Here is a 17,893-nt window from a genome sequence, read left to right as displayed (position 1 = left end):
TGCATTCTCATACCTACCTGGGACTTTTAGCTGGTGTTCCTTCAAGAGAAGGAGGAACTGATTCAGCTAAAAAAATAAATAAAAATAATCATCAGCTTTTATAAATTATGTAATGCAATAATAATCATTCTAAACTGATACAAAATAACAAACTAAATACCAGCTGTACTGATCAAAGAGAAGATGACTCGATGAAATTGCATTCAAGTATAAAAATAACGAATTCGTTCTCGAGTCCAGTGGCATCGTGTGTGTAATGGAGGGCTTGCAAAATCTTGTGGACAAAAGTTCCTGGAAAACAACCAGAATCATACATGGATGAAACACTCATTAACAGACTGTGAGTAAAAATGATGTGATAGTTTTCACATAATAATTATGCATTTCCTGGACAAAATTTTTTAATCAAATCCCATTCAATGAATTTAGTAAGTGATTGGGTCTGAAACCCTTGCCTCTATTCCTACTTAATTTTTGCAAAGGAATTATGTTTGAATCATTGCTGTACAATAAAATATTTCGGCTGAAGTTTTAACATCATGATTTCCATAGGAGTAAATACACAAGCAGGTTAAATTATGTTATTCTCATAGGGGATTTTTGAAATCAATTATCAGAGATATACACTGCAAATAAAATAATCTTTCGGAATCAAAACAGATTTTTACAGAAAAACAGAACAATAAAAGTTAGACTGTTAAAATTGAATGGATAACAGCATAACTAAGAACATTGAAAAACTGAAAATAATTTATTATATCAGGTATTAAACTGCAATAGTTTAATTTCAGAAAACAGTAAATCAACAGTATTTTTTATCATGTGGTAAGAACAGTGGAATATGCCATCAAAATGGGTAATTGGGACTGATAGTCATATTCATTTAAGAACAGGTCATTTGTGACACATTTATGTTATTATTATAACGGGTGTCTGCATGGAGTCAAAAGACTCATCATGGGAGAACCTATATTGACACACTAGCCATTATTCATGCAATACATATCATACCCCACTTTAAACTCATTCACAGATGAAGCACACATAGCCACCCCTCTAGCAATGCATTCCACTCATTCACCATCCTCCAAGCAAAAAAATTCTAGTCCTGACACTTGTTAACCACACTTTTACACAATTTGCAGGTGTGACCCCTCATTCTCTCTCCTCCTGCACTGTACTGAAAAAATATAAGTATCTCAATGAGAATAAAAATTTGTGTTAGACTCAATTGCTTGTTATGGATGTCACAGTTTTCAAATTCACATTTTCTAGAATAGGATGGTTAATCATTTCTGCAGGGTTTCTCAATTGTTAATTGTATAAGTTTGTAGGCCGGTTTACTTGTTTTGCTTGAGAAAACAAAACATCTTGATTTTTCAGAAAGGAATGAAAAGCCCTTACCATTCGAGGCAAGTGTTGTGCAGTAAATCAGCCAGAGATATGCCTAATAAAAACAATAAAAATAATGCAGTTACCTCTTACTACAGCAAATTTTTGTATATCAAAGGAATAGTTTATTATAATGGAAGGTTTGCTTAAGGTTTGTTCTTTTTTTAGCATAGATTGATGATATTGATATTTGGCTTCGACATTTTGGGAGAGTTGAGCTTATATAAAGTAGGAAATCTTTATACATATATTTTATTGTCACAAGCGTACATATATTATCAGCTACTTCTCCACATATTTCTCCCACACATTAGAGACATGTTATTGTATCTCTCACTGAAACAATGAGATCATCACTCACTTAAAAGTCTTGTGCAGACATTTCCATGCCATCCTCACTGTTGAATTGTTGGACTGCTAAAAATCTCTTCAAGAAGAGATAAAGATGGAAGTCACGGGTGGAGTTATTGAGCTATAGGATGGGTATTGCAAGACTTCTCAGTTGAATTGTTCGAGCAGTTTTAATGTTTCAGCAGAGTATGGAGATTATGCAGTGTCATGAATCAAACTACTCCACAGTTGAGGAGGCCACATCTTTTGTTTTAGACTGCTACAATTTTTTTAGTCTCACAGTAAACATTTGCATTTGCTGTTGTTCTCTGAAGCATGAAGTCAATCACACTACACATGATCTTTCTGGAGGAAAGTAAATGCTTGAATTTCTGTCTTTGGAGATCCACAATGCTTCCACTGCCACTGCATTGAGAGCTGCTTATTATGTGTCACGTGACAAATTCTGGTTTCATCTCCTATCATAAATGTGGTTTTAAAATTCATTACCTTCATTATTATACCATTCCAGAAAGTTCAGTGCTGCCACCATGTTAAATACAAATGCAGAAAATGTGACAACTCAGAAATAGCGAGCTTCTGTTTTCTTGAATCTCCTCATTAAAGTAATTAACATTCAGGACCAGTGCATAGTATTTTTCTTGTGTGCGATTAATGTTCGGCACCTTTCAAAAAAAGTTTTTTTTTGAATAAAGTGTGAATAAAACGAACAAGCAATGAAAAATAAATGAAAACCGCTTTAGAGTATAATGTTACCTACGGATTAGTCCTGCTTATACAAATTTTTTCAAGTTATATAAATTTTCAAAATAATATAAAATAGTAATATAAAGTTAAGAGATTTATTCAAATATTCTTTACATTAATTTTGCTAAAGGGGACTCCTCTGGCTTTCATTTTAGTGAAATCCTGTCGCAGTACATCAATGTTGATAGACTGAGCAATATTAGGAAATGGAAATGTTACAGAATACTAGCCTACTTAGTTCTCTCAGGAAGATTCAACGAAAATAGATAAGAGAATTTTACAAGAATGTTTCGCATTGGACTCGAGAGTTCGCCGATTATTTTGCGTCGCTGACACCGCCCTAACAGCCCGCTAATATAACAGGCTCGAATGTTGAGAAGAATGAGTTATCAGTAGTAAGCCGACTTTTAGGGCTGGACCACATGCATCCGATCCGATTAAAATTAGGATATGGCCCTTACACGGAACTCAACAATTAATCATAAGTTGATTTATGATACATCAAAAAATAAAGAACTATTTTAGGTATATTTTTGTAAATTTTAATCAAAAATTACAGTGATATAATCGAGTCCAGGATACAATTTCAGAATTTATTTGTTCATTTCCAGGAAGATCTGAAGGGGCCCGTTCATAATGAATGGTTCATAATTATATGTACCATTCTGTACCATTCGTTGTTCGTTTAAACTCTTATCTCATATTTTCTGACACCTTTTCTTCTGCGGTGCTTGTGTATGTTGCACACTTAGTACACGACACCAGCCAGGCCTGTGCACAATGAATCTCCCTGCAGAGAATATTATTATTACTTAAGAGAGATCTCCAGGGAGTCAGGGACTCATCGAGGGAGGCCACATACTACATGCACCAGCAATCATACTTGTTCTCAAATTTATTCACACTGCTTGCACGCAACATCCAAAGGCAATCCATTCCAATCATGCACCACTCTGAGAGAGAAAAATCTAGCTTTTGCCATTTTCTTGATTGCATTCATTCTCAGCTTCCAAGAATGCCCTCTCGTCCTTTCCTCAACCTCCATAAAATGAAAAAGTCCATCAGCTGAAATCCTGTATGACCCTTTCAGAAGTTTGTAAGTCTCAATCATATCACCCCTCTTTTTCCTGTTTGTTAGTGTCTGCAGTCTACAAATTCTCAATGTGTCTTCATAATCAGTATTCCACAATCCTGATATCATCAGTCTCCTTTGCACTCTCTCTCTCCACTGTATCAGAATCACAATGGAAACCAGACCTGTGCACAATAGTCCAAGTGAGGTCTTATCAAGGACTTGTAAAAGAGGCAAAATGATATCCTTATCTTTACATGTCAAATTTCATTCCAGCATTGCATTTATCTTTTGAGTTGTATTTGCAATCTTTACTACATGGCCCCTGAACTTCAAATTCCTATCTACTAACACTCCCTAGCCTCATCAGTTTCTTCTAGCATAATCCCACTAATATGATAAGACATTGGATATCTAATCATACCAATGTGCATGACTTTACATTTACTGACATTATTCATTTATTTATTCAAATTATTCTGCAAGTACTGCATATTAGTCACATTCCTGATTATCAATGATTCCAATGAACTGTGTTTCATGTTGATGGCATATCCTAAACCATCTTGTCATGATTCCCTAAAAGAAATTTTATCATTGACTGCATCTCATAATTGACAGGAATATTTTGATTTTTTTTTTTTTTTGTAACAAGATGCTTAATAGAAATATGTGGTAGACATAATAATACTTAAAAAAAAAAAAAAACAGTTTAATCTTTCAGGGAGAGAGAGAGAGTAAAAGAACTGGTTAAAACTTTCAAGATATTAATGCACAAATGAGATAAACAGAATGAGCATACTTCCATGTATCTTGGCCACAGCTGAGTGAACCAAAGAAAACATTATTAAAGTTCCAGGGAGTAATTTAAAATTAACAAAAAATATTAATAAAAAATTGTAAAAATATTCATGAAGAATTCATGCCAATTACTTCTCAAAACGTGGAGATAGGCACACAGTCTGTTCAATTAAGATGTTTTGCACATTTTAAGGAATAGATGATTGAATTTAAATCTGCTGTAGTGTAACATTCTTGATCTAATCCCAATGAACTTTGTTTCGTGTTGATGGCATGAAAAGCAAGCTGATTCTAGAAATCAGCTTGCTTTTTATGCCGTCATGTAATCTTGATGTTTTTGAAAGCTGATCTCAGCAGATGGCCTATCTGTCCAAAATAACAAAGTTGACAAAGTAACAAAATTGCCTCCACTGTCCTTATCAAGAGTACTTGATAAGGATAGTGAAGGCAATTTATCTTTAGTAGATGGTAGGAAAGAAGATAACTTTTCTGCTGGCTTGGAAGTAGTAAGGTAAGGTATGGAGATCCTCTTAACATCAGATTGTAGTTTGGATGAAGGACATTAATTATCAATTAATTTCGGGATGGTGGTTTCTTTATATCCATTAGACAACATGCTTCTTATTTTATTTAGTTCTTCTAATCAAAGGTAATCCAAAGAAAAACCTGTGCATGCTCTGTGTACAAGATTTTGATAATACTCATCAGTGAGGGAAGACTTTCTGTAGATGGAAAATTCAATATTGCCAGTAGTTATGAATTATTAAGGTATCCAAGGAAGGAAAGAACTTGCTAAATATTCAATAGTGAACTTGATGCAGGTATGTAAGGAATTTATTCTGTCCAGTTTTTTGGATAAAATAAATTATCCAAAAACTAGAGAGAATTTGTTCAGAGTGAACCAGAACTGCAAACATATCATCAACAAAATGTAGCAGATATGAGGATGAGGGAAAATGGTGTTAAAATGTTGCTTTTAAAATGCTCTATGAAGTAATCAGTCAAAGAGGGTGAGATAGAACTTCCCATTGCTGTGCCCTCTATTTGGTGATAAATTTGTTCTGCCATGTGAAGTATCAAATATCTGCAAATATCCTGTTCATGTAGAATATTATTTTGGGCAGACTAAAAGTTCTGCTAAGATCAGATTCCAAGAACATCAAGATTACATAAGATTTCTAGAATCAGAGGGTACAGGCTTGCTTCTCATGGTATTGACACTAGACAGAGTTCACTGGGGACAGACAAAGATGTTATGCTTTAGTAGATTTAAATTTGATTGTCTATTCTTGAAATGACCTTATGGCATTTCAAGAATAGAAATGCCATAAGTAAAAAACCTTATGGCATCACCCTAATCCTTTCTCACTACCGTCCATCTCCACCTTCCTGCTGTATGGCCTGGAAGACGGGGAGGACTTGACTGCAAGAGACTATATATATTGCACATCGATAGTTCTTTATATGGAGGTGACAGGGTTTTCCTCCATGAAACTGGTTTTTCATCCCATAAAACAGGCACATCAGCCAGAAGAAAACAAACAATTTAAAACCTTAGTAGACAATGCAGATAAGAACCACCCTATCATAAGTGCTATCAGATTTCTAAGATGTCAAGTTACTCTTCCACAAGCAGGGCGCTGGTGAGCATTGCTGCTGCAAACGTATGACAGGAAATGTCAGGCAAGACTTCTAGGTGGTAGATGTCATTCATTCCCCCATTGAAATACCACCACCTTGCTTATTAGAGACCCGAAGTGGCTGCAGCTGTATTTGGTCACTAGAGCTAGGGTTAAGTTTCTGTCCCCCCTCACTTTCCCCACATGCGGTGAGGGTGATATCCTCAATGACATACTAATACACTGTAGGGGCCGTTTTATTGCTGCCCATTTGAAGGTACAGCAATAAAATGGTTCCATAGGCCAGCTGCTAGTTAATACAGGGGACTGAACCAGTTAGTAATGAATATAGAGGCTTTCTGATCAGCTAGCATCAAATCCTGCAGAAATATATTTTGCTAGTTCATGACTGAAGGGAGACCAAATACAGTAGCTACAGGGAGAATTGTCGAGGCCACATATGGACAAGAGACAGGGTTCCCTCTGTATGGATGGTATGACTGTGGGAGGTGACTGGGGGAAGTCTGTCACCTCCCACAGCATGCTCCATTTCCTTTTTATCTTTTCCTCACCACATACAGTGGATCACAACCCAAAGAAATGCGATTTTACTATGGATTACAAAAATTCTACTGCAAAATAACATTTTTGAAATAATGCTGGATCAAATATCCGCTTGAGTTTTATAACAATTTTTTTATTTTATTTTAAATTCCACTCCTTCCCCCAAACAACCCACCAACATTAATGCTTACCAAAAAAAAAAAAGAAAAAAGAAAAAAAAAGTTTCTACATCCACTTCAACTGGCAAACTCAACAACCATTTGTCCACCTCAAACAACTCAAACTACACATTACTGCACAATTCTTTTTGTCACAAGGGCAGAACTTGCACATTCATCAGAACTGATATACCATGCCAGAGATTGCAAAACCTTGAAGGCCCACTGTTTGATCTGCTTTGGTTCAAAATTTCTCTACCAAATCAACCTGCCCTTTTCATATGTTCTCTCCATCACTCTCCAAACTCTGATATCCACTCTGATCTCTTCAACTATCTCTCTCTTTTTCTTTAAAACTCAACTTTCTACAGTCAAAATACCCCAATAGTAGGATCACCCTTTTTGGGAACTTCAATGTCCGCATCTCACATTGACTTCCCTTCTTCATCAAGTACTGAGGTTTTCTCATTAGTAATGTACTATCACCAATCATCAATCTCCCTACTAGAATACTTGACAAACCCTCAAATTTGAAACATACTTCATCTCTTCCTAACAAACTACCCTTCAAATATACTGTGGACATCATTTCTCCTATTGGAAATGCAGATCACAATCTCATACAAGTCTCTTTTGCCACAGAACAACCTTCACCTACTAGTTCACAGTCTCATGTCCTGTGGCACTACAAGGGTGCCAAATGGGAAGACCTCTGTGACTTCCTTCCTTTCCATGGTTCCATTCTTCCTTCCCATGATCCGAATACTGCTTCAGTTCTGATCCAAACACATGCTCAGACCAAATCACAGAAATTATTCTGACAGGAATGAAGATTTTCATCCCTTATTCCATTTCATATTCTCAGCCACCATTCAAAAAAGTGTGCCAACACAGTAAAAGAAAAACCTCTGCATACCACAACTGGTTCAAGACCAAAACTCCTGCCGCTCACCATGCCTATACTGCAGCTCAGAAAAGCTGTAAATTAATCATCACCAAATCAGACTTTGAAAGGGCCAAAATGCTGCAAACTCGCCTCCTGCCCAATATGACAGTCACTCCTTCTGATCCATTGCCAAGGCCACTGGATGCAACTTTTGTCCACCCAGGTTTCCACCACTCTTACATGTTACCTCACCTAAACACAAGGCTGACTTACTGGCATTACTTTTCTCTTTCAATTCCTGCATTAATGACCTGGGCAAAGTTCCCTCCACTCCATCAAGAACAGCTTTCTGCACACTGTCTATAGTCTTCTGCCAGAAAGAAATCCAAAGAATTATTAATAACCTGAACACAAAAAAGACATCTGGTCCTGATATCCCACCTATTGTGATAAAAAATTGTGTCCCAGAACTAACAACTATTCTATATCCTTTTCAATCTACCCTATTCAACTGTCATCTATCCTCTATCCCACAATATGGAAACAGGCTCACATCCAGACCATTGCAAAGAAATATGATAAAAGTCAGCCAATGAACTACAACTGCTATCCAACTCACTTTGGTTCTCTCAAAAATTATGGAGCGGGTAATCAACAACTAACTCTTGAACCATCTAGAGACCTACAAACTAATCAGTGACTAGCTGTATGGATTCAATCGCCTCCGAACTCAAGCCATGGAAAAATTTGAAAAAACTCGCATGGCTGCTATCGACATTTCAAAGGCATTTGATCGGGTTTGGCACAAGATCCTACTTAGCAAACTGCCATCCTATGGTCTCTGCCTTCCATACTCTGCTAATGGATTGGCAACTTACTCACTGATCACTCACTATATGTCATGGTGTACAGTTTCCTCTCCTCAGATTTCCCCAACAATGCAGGAGTACCCCAGGGTTCCATTCTTTCATTCACTCTCTTCCTCTTGTATATAAATAACCTGTTCTCACAGACTTCCAATCCTATCCGCAGCTTTGCCAATGACAGTATACTATATTCCCCCTTTTTCATTTGATAAACCTTGTAGTACTCAAGTATTAGAATCCTCAAGATTCACCATAACCAGTGGTTTAAATTCCCATCTCCCAGCTATATTCCAAGGGACATAGCTAGGAGATGGGCAAGGACAACTTGAATAAACTGAAATGCCACCAAAACTCAGTCCTGTTTGATTTTTCTTGAAAGAGCTCACATCCCTTTCCCTTACCTTTGATAATACTGAGATATCTAAACATGATCAGATTTCCCTTCTTGGACTGGCCTACACTTCTGATCTTTCCTGGCACAAGTATGGAGATATAAAAGTTTTTCAGTGGCTGCACTGCATAATTCAGAAGGTCTGGACAGAGGGACGAATTCCAGATGATTGGAGTAGAGCTCTCATAGTACCCATATATAAAAAGGGAAATAAAACTGAATGTGAGAATTACAGAGGTATTTCTCTACTGAGTGTTCCTGATAAGATTTACGCAAGTATACTTGAGAAACGGTTGAGAAGAATTGTGAAAGAGAAGCGTGGTGAAGAACAAGCTGGATTCAGGCCAAATAGAGGCTATCAGGATCAGATTTTCACTTTACGACAAATAGTTGAGAAAGCATGGGAATATAACAAAGATCTGTATTTAAGTTTTATGTAGATCTGGAAAAGGCATATAACAAGGTGCCAAGAGACAAGCTATTCCAAATGCTACAGTTATATGGTGTTAATGGGGCATTATATCAAGCAATACTTAGTTTTTATTTGAGTGGCAAGTCAGCAGTTAGAATTGAAGGAAGTACAGGAAGATGGTTTAATGTTAAATCTGGTGTGAGACAAGGATGTACATTATCCCCTCTGTTATTCATTATCTATATGGATAACATTATGAAGGAAAGTGGTATTAAACCTGTTATCAAAATTGATGATTCTCAGCTCTTTGCTTTATGCTGATGATGTTATCCTTCTAAGTAAATCCGCTACAAGTCTGCAAGATTCCCTGACAACTGAATAACTGCTGTAATAGATATGGTATGAAGGTCAGCATTAAAAAGACAAAGACAATGAAAATAGACAGAAACATTGAAAATATCAACTGCATTATGTATGGAGAACTTATTGAACAAGTAAAAAATTTCAGCTACTTAAGCACGATTTTTAGTGAAGATGGTAAGTTAAATATGGAAATAGACAACAGAATCAACAAAGCTGATATAGTATGAAATCAACTGAATAAATTTATATGGAATAAGAGAGAAATTAGCCAGCTAAATTAGCTATACTCTTGTATACAGCTAATTTAAACACTGTCTTCAGTGTTTAAACTAATTTTAACTTATGGAACTGAGAGCTGGGTTAGTAGTAAAACACTTGACCAAAGACTAGAGACCACAGATATGAGTCCTCAGAAAGATTAGGGGCATGAGCAGATAGCATCAATATCATATTAAAAATGAAGATATTAGGAAAGAACTTGATATTATCAGCATCCAGGAATGCGCTAGCAGAGCTAATCTCAGGACTTGAGCAGAATCGGAGAAGAAAGATTAGCAAAACAAGTGTTCTCTGCCAGGAAAATGACTCAGAGGAAGACCAAGCTATAGATGGATTGATACAGTAAAAAGTGCCTTAGAAGACAGAATTATAAGACCTGATAATATTGGAGTCTTGACATTTAACAGACTGATTTGGAGGAAAATTGTAGATAGGAAGTTAGCAATGATGTAAATTTTTCATGTAGTACTATCATATCCTGCACACCTCTTGAGAGTATATATCAGGAATTTGATATTGATCCTTTTATACGCTTATAAATTATTCAATCCTTTTTTTTGTAATTATTACAATACGTACAAGTTAAATTTTGTTTTACACAAGAAAGCAGCTATGAAGACGTGCATATGGTTGGTGCAGTATTAGCAAAAGATCGCGCTACCTGAAGACAAAGGCAACAGACAATTGCTGTGTTGAAATGCTAATTTCCTTCAACCGAATTCCATAAAATCTGAAACTTTCATAACAATATTCACTATATATTTCTTAGTTTTAACACATTCACGACGGGGTGTCGTTTATTGTTCCGATGGAACCTCTCAATACCGGCAGGCTCAACTCACACACAGTTTCACCCCCTTGGTTGAATTTTATTGCTGCTTGTTTCCATTTGACTGGCAGATGAACTCACACACGCATTATATGGCATGTTTCAATTTGTGGTAGAATTTTATTTGAAGTTAGCCTTTGTGATCTGTCATAATGACATCAAGAATTTCAAATGCAATAAAACACACACTTATTTCATGTAATTGAAAAATTGGACAATAGTTTTTAGTTAGATGCTGTGTTTCTGGTGCAACATATGGTTTTGCTTGAATCTATACAGCATAGTTTCTGTGAGAGGGGGACATGCGATTCATTAGTTAGTGCTGTTTTTATTCCAGCTTCTCTAATTGCACTATTTGTTGAGAAATATATTACACAGACTGCAAAAGAATCTGTACCTTATTCAGGAATACAATAAAAACACTTTTTTTCTTGCATCTACGATATAATGGCTGTTGGGGAGGGTGTGTTACTATCGCCTCGATGTTGAAATGCTAATTCCCTTCAACCATTTTTCGTGTGCGAGGTATATGCAAAACGTTTTAATGTCTTTTTTTCGTAAAGTGAAATCAACTTTGCGAGTTATGCGAGAGGGCAAGTTATATTTGAGTAAATACGGTAAGCGCTTCGCCGACAAGTTGACATCATTCTGCTGCTTCCCCTGCTCAGCTGACTACTATAGTGAGTTACAATGCATAAATATTTTTTTTACCGTTTTTTTTCAAACCAACATCATTAAAATCAATTTAATAATACAATAATCAATTTTTATAATATATATATATATATATAAATAAAGTTACATTAATTTTCTATTAATTTTCCCCTATTAAAAATTGCCCGGCACGTCAGAAACTCAAATCGTAAATTTTTGGAACGCACACATAAAAAGGTTCGCCACCACTGGACTAAGCTATGGAGGCTAATGTGTGTGCATTAGCTAGAATAATTTAAAATTTTTAATTTCTTCAATTTTTTTAAATTAAAATTTTTAATGTATATTCCACCCATAACAGGTTCTGGACATATAGTAGAGTAATGATAATATAGGTAGGCTAAAATTTATATAATTTAGAAACCCTGCTCTAGAGATCAAACACGGAACTTTTTCATGCCAGTTCAGGCCCCCAATAAGCAGGTTGGGCTCACACTGGGTAATGAGAATTTGAACCTGCTAGCAGAGAGTGGGTATGCCATCAAACTTGGCCAATCAGGCCAGCAAATCATTACTTTGAAAATAATTATCCTTCTTTTTTTAAAAATAGTTACAATTTGAAGAAAGAGCCTTATGAGACTCTTTCTTCAAAGTAATGAAGAAACGTTTCTTATTTTCAAAACTCTTAAGTATTTAACAGAAGTATAAATTAAAGATTGCTAGAAATATTGTGAATAAAAGTTGAATTAACAGCAGAGGAACAGAAAAAGAATGCATTATATCAGAACAAAAAAAAAAAAAAAATAAAATAAAATAAAAGTCACTGAGTTCAATTTCACAGAAGACTAATTCAATGTTATTTTTCACCACAGCTGGTGAGAAGTTGGAATATGCTGCCAAGATATCTGGGATTGACAGTCAATTCATTTAAGCACCTATCTAGTCCCTAGCAGGCACTGTTTCATAAACATAATGGCTTAAATTGGTGCTTATTAGATTAGCGTAGCTTACAAAACAAACTAATGAGAGAATAGATGAAATACAGTCTGCATTAAGATCAAGTCTCTTCTAGCAGTGCAATTCATGAAAAGTAAGTAGTTTCCTTCACATTACTAGTAAAACTGTTTCACAAGATTGCGTGTGTGTGTGTGTGTGTAGTAACAAAAAGACACTACTTACTTTATAATGCAAATTTTTATTTGCATTTATGTGGATAATTAATATGGATTATCATCAACAGCTTCAGTCCACTGCTGGACAAATGTCCCTCCCAATGCTTCTTTCATTTTCCCTCCACCATTATTGTCCATAACATCACGTTATCTCAGCATTCCATTTCTTACTGCTGGTCTACCTGGTTCTGATAACCAGTCTTGATATCCATTCGATTATTCTCTTTGTCCTATCTGTTTTCAGACATTCTCATCACATGTTCTGTCCAGTGCCATTTGTTGCTCTTTATTACTAATGTAATGTCAATTACTTTTGTTTGCTTTCTTCCTTATCCAATTATTCTTTTTATCTAACTGTGTTATTCTCAAAATGGCTCTTTCCATGTTTGTTATGTTGTTTTCATTTTCTCTACCCATTTTTTTAGTCAGGTAACAGGTTTCAATATCACAGATCATTGCTAGGAATACACACTGGCTGTAGATCTTTCTTTTTTAAGAAGTTTGATAAATTTCTTTTAAATCTCTATAAATGGTTAAAAAAAACTTTCCATCCTGCTGTAGTTCCACCTGAAATTTCCTCATCAAGTTTATGGTTGTTTGTAATGATTTGTTCTAGAAACAAACTCTGACTTATTTCGATTTGTTTTTGTTCTGGAGTATTATACATTATTTTTGATTTATCAATATTTATTTGTGGGCCTATCTCCAAACTTGCTTCATTTAATTCAATAATCATGTGTTCTAATTCTTTTAGTGATGTTGCTATCAGTATGATATCATCAGAAATTATAGATTGTTTAAATATTCTCCATCAAAATTCAAATTCAGACCTTTTTTTTTTCTTCCAGTTCGGATTTCTCATAGCATATTCAGATATCTCATAGCTTAGGAGACTGTAGCAAATAATTTTGGTGTGATAGTCTCCGCCCGACTCCTTTTTATTTCTATTTCTCTTTCTTTTCCATTTAATTTATTACTGCTGAACCCTTCTCATATATATGAGTTAATATGTTAATATAAATATTGTCTATTCCTATATCATAACCAAGGTGACCAAATTGCCTCCAATTGGTGAAAGTGACTATGTGGTCCTGACTTGGGAGATTGTAAAACATGAGAAATATTCTATCAGCAAAGGGCATTTGTAGAACTACAAGGCAGGTGATTATGATATGCTTAGGAAGAAGCTTAAGTCTCACTTCAGTGTTTCATGCCATGGTACATGGCATGAAACACTGAAGGGTAAAGAAGTTAGTAGTGCATGGGATATAGTTAAGGGTCATCTAGAAGAAGCAGTAGTAATTTTGTTTATTTTTTTATGTTGAGCCCATATACGAGAGGTTGGTTGGTCAACCTATAATACATTAATATCGTATATGGGTAGTGGGCTGGGAAAGGAGGAACTTGTTTACATTTAATTTAAAAGACTGTATATTGTATTCCTTGGGAAACAGAACAAGGAGGAAGACTGTTCAACAATACAGCAGTTGCAAGGATGAAGGAAGAGGAAAAGAAACCTGTTCTTTTCCTCTTTTCAAGATGCATTGTGAAGGGATGTTGAGAAGCAGCTGCACATGTTCGAATGAGCTTAGTACTAAGTAGGGGAATTATTGATGCTATTTTAAATTGTATACCTAAGGTAAGGAGGCTTAATCGAGTAGGAGTGAGATGGATGAGTAATATCATTAAACACAAGCTGCAGAAGAAGAAAATGCTGTGGAGGGTATAAAAAGAGAAAGGTGACCAGCAAACTCATGAACAGTACAAGGCTCAGGCAATACAGGTGAACAGCATGGCAAGGAAGGCAAAATCAGGTTAGAAGAATCTAGCCAAGCAGGTAAAAGGAAATCCCAAAGGGATCTTTTGTTATGTGGCAAATAAGAAGAAGAATGACTATGGAAGATTAACCTTAATGAGCGATGATGGTCACGAGGAGACAGAAGCAGATAAAATAGTTGAATTACCGAGTGACCATTTTATAAGGATATATCATCCGAGTGAAGTTACTGCTTTAACCTATGTGACAGACACTAATGTGGGAACAGAGATGGATGAATTGGAGGTTCTTAAAATATTGCAGAATCTCAATGTAAACACAGCTGTGGGATTAGATGGGATATCAGCTAGGGGTTTTGAAAGAATTTGTAATGGAACTGGCAATGCCTTTGACTGGTCTGTTTAATTTAAGTCTCAGCTCTGGTAGAATTCCAAGGGAGTGGAAAGAGGAAGAAATAATTCCTTTGCATAAAGTAGGTTCTAAGACTGGAGTAGCAAATTATAGACCAATCAGTATCTCAAGCATTGGTAAAAGCACTAGACAAATTGGTAAAAAAGAGAATTCAAGAATGTGTAGAAAAAATATGATACTGATTGGTCTATTATTTGCTACTGTATTCTTAGAACCTCCCTTATGCAAAGGAATTATTTCATCCTCTTATACATGAGAATCACGTGGCTTTGGGAAGGGTCGGTCATGCCTTAGTAATTTACTAACTTTTTATAATAGAGTAACAGCTGAGTTGGATAAAGGAAATGGCTACATGATGATTTTGCAAAGGCATTTGACAGAATACTACATGGAACTCTGTTATGCAAATTAGAACAAATGGGGATGGATATGACACTGGTTAAGTGGATAAGAGGGTGGCTGCTACACAGATACCAAAAAGCGGTATATGGAGGGGCAGAATCGAGGCAATAACAGGTGACCAGTGGTATGCTGCAAGGTTCAGTATATAATTAAACAGCAATGGTCAGAAATATCCTGAAAGGAAATATTCAGTTGTTTGAGGATGATGTGAAATTAGGTAAAGTAATAGTAAATCAAGGCAATGTGGAGAACCTGCAGGACGATTGTAAAGTTATGCATTTTGGGATAAATAGATTACATGCCATGTATCACATTGGTGGCACTGTACTGTAGGAAACAGCGAAGCTAGAGATTTAGTGGTGATGGTAGGCAGAGAATTAAAGTTTAGAGGACATATTGCTAAGGTAGTCAGTATTTCTTGGCTATTGAAGAACAAGAAGAATGACATTAGAGAGATAAGGAAGTTGTCATTCCTCTTTATAAAGTCTTAATATGCTCATATCTGGATTACTGTGCTCAAGTCTGGTCCCCTGAGTTTCTTGGGGATGAGGAAGCAGTGGAGAGGATTCAGAGGCAAGTGACCAAGATGGTAAGTGGCCTGTGGAATGTTTCCTATGAGGATAGCTTGAAAGTGTGTGGATTGCAGAAGTTCGTTGATAGTAGAAAAAGAGGAGATATGATAGAAACATTTATGTTGCTTAAAGAGTTTTATAGGAGAGATGCAGGGGAGAATGTTTCAGCACTTGGAACCAGCACAAGGCACCATCCATGGAAGTTGAATAAAGGTGTGGTTAGTAGGAGTGTGAGGACTAGATTTTTTGCTTGGAGAGCAGTGAATGAGTAGAATGGGTTGCCAGTCAAATGTGAGTACTTTTGTCTGTTAATGGATTCAAGGAGAGGTATGATAGATTGTTGGATAGACTGGGTCTCCCATGATGAGTCTTCGGACTCTGTAGAGGTGCCCATATTATAATAATAATAATAACAACAACAACATGTTTTAAAGCTGAAGCAATTTACATAGGTCTATTGAGTTGAAGGCTTTTTCATAATCCATGAAAGTCAAAGAAATACACAGTTAACTATAATTGCTGTTTTAGTTCATGCTATAGGTTGGTCGATTGGTAGAGCCTCTGCTACTAATGGCTCAGTTAAGTATGTTTGAGCGCGGTTAGTAGTTGGAAGGGGACCAATCGTTCGATGCTGTCGGCACACTCTCCCTCGATGAGTCTTTGGACTCCCTGGAGGTGTCAAAATAATAATAATAATAATGCATGCATAGCGAGAATTTTTTTGTATTTAGTTTTCAGAAGGAATTATGTTATTTTTGGATTAACAAAAATAGCTAATAAGGAGATTAAACATGGACATGATGACTCCCAAATGATTTTTGCCAAATTTGATAATTTTTATCATTTTCGTATTGTAGCTGCTTATTATTTCCCACTTGTATATAGCATTTTTGGATATAAAACATTTTTAAGCTTTATATATTCGATCTTAATTATGTTTAAATATCCATGTCACCAGTCATCTTTCCAAAAATAACATATTTTCTGTCACAGCAGCAGCAGCATATACATGTTATATCTTCCTAATAAACACCGAACCTCTATTTTTATGTTATTGTAAACCCATTTGTGACTTTTGCAGGAATAACATATTAAGACAAGCACTAAGCTGAAGCCAAAAGGAAACATGATAAGAAATAAAATTAACAGATGATGAAAGAATGTGCATCATTTGTAAAGATTCAAAACAAAAAAACCAAAGAAAATTTTATACAAAATATATTATATCAAGTATTACCGTATTTTTTTTTTGTATTTTAAGAATCATAAACTAGACTCATTACCTGTATCCTGGGATGCAGAGGCATGACGACTCCTAGGGGGTACAGGAGGTGCTTCTGATGGAAGTGAAATGGGTTGGGTAGATTCACTTTGAGGTACTGCAAAACCAGATGTCTCTGTTGATTGTGCTGTTTCAGAATGAGGTATAGGCTGTTTGGAACTATTAAAAAAAAATAATACTTCTAGTAATATAGGCTGTTCAGTTTTATAAAAAAAATAATACTTCTAGTAATAATAGAAAAAAATGAATTGAATATGATATACAGTAATTCTGATTATATCTGAAGAGCTTGGGAAATGGCATATTCAGAGGAAGAAAAATTTTAGATGAATAACTCCTGAAAAGCAATCCACAACATAAATGTTTCTGTAATACCACTGTGTGTTTCAGTACCATCGCGTGGACAAGCTCTGAAAATTTATTATAAAAATTGTATTTTTATATATTTTTTATTTTGTTATCATCTCTTTTTACCTGTAGATGTAATTAAATTGTAAATACATCATGACGTGACGTAAACAATGAAAAATGGAGGGAAAGAATTATAACACTGATGGAAACAAAAATATCTAAAAGTAATTTTAACTTTTCTTTAAAATTACATGGCAGTTTCTTAATTATCAATTATAAGTTTTTAAGAAAATGACACAAGTCTATGTAGATCAACACAACTTTATGCACAAATACTGTATCAGCTTGTTAATGTTCTTTATTTTGCATCTTTCTTAAATAAAAATTGTTTTAATCAATAAAACACTTCATTACAAAATAAATTATATTTTAATCATGATTAAAGTATAAGAATAAACTCTCAATTTTATTTGCATAGAAATAAGCCGAAGAGTTTAAATCAGTCAATCTAAAAATCATAGGAGAGATGCAAATGAATTTTC

The 17,893-nt window shown here is 35.3% G+C and overlaps 1 protein-coding gene across 1 annotated transcript in view; it reads right to left on the bottom strand.

The window, feature by feature from the left end:
* LOC150103744 (uncharacterized) overlaps positions 1–17,893 on the bottom strand; it is a 342,969-nt gene that overhangs the window by 30,079 nt on the left and 294,997 nt on the right. The window contains exons 9-10 of the mRNA XM_090396790.1: positions 17,002–17,159; positions 18–66 (exon numbers count right to left, since the gene is read on the bottom strand). Coding sequence (XP_090252916.1) covers positions 18–66; positions 17,002–17,159 — 207 coding nt within the window. The remainder of the gene's footprint in view (positions 1–17; positions 67–17,001; positions 17,160–17,893) is intronic.

The sequence above is a fragment of the Typopeltis vanoorti genome, chromosome 8 (assembly GCF_054136105.1).
Source record: "Typopeltis vanoorti isolate ZY-2024b chromosome 8, IOZ_Tvanoo_1.0, whole genome shotgun sequence".
NCBI lineage: Eukaryota > Metazoa > Arthropoda > Arachnida > Uropygi > Thelyphonidae > Typopeltis > Typopeltis vanoorti.
The sequence above is the reverse complement of the archived record's forward strand: the minus strand, read 5'-3'. Positions and strand labels throughout refer to the sequence as shown.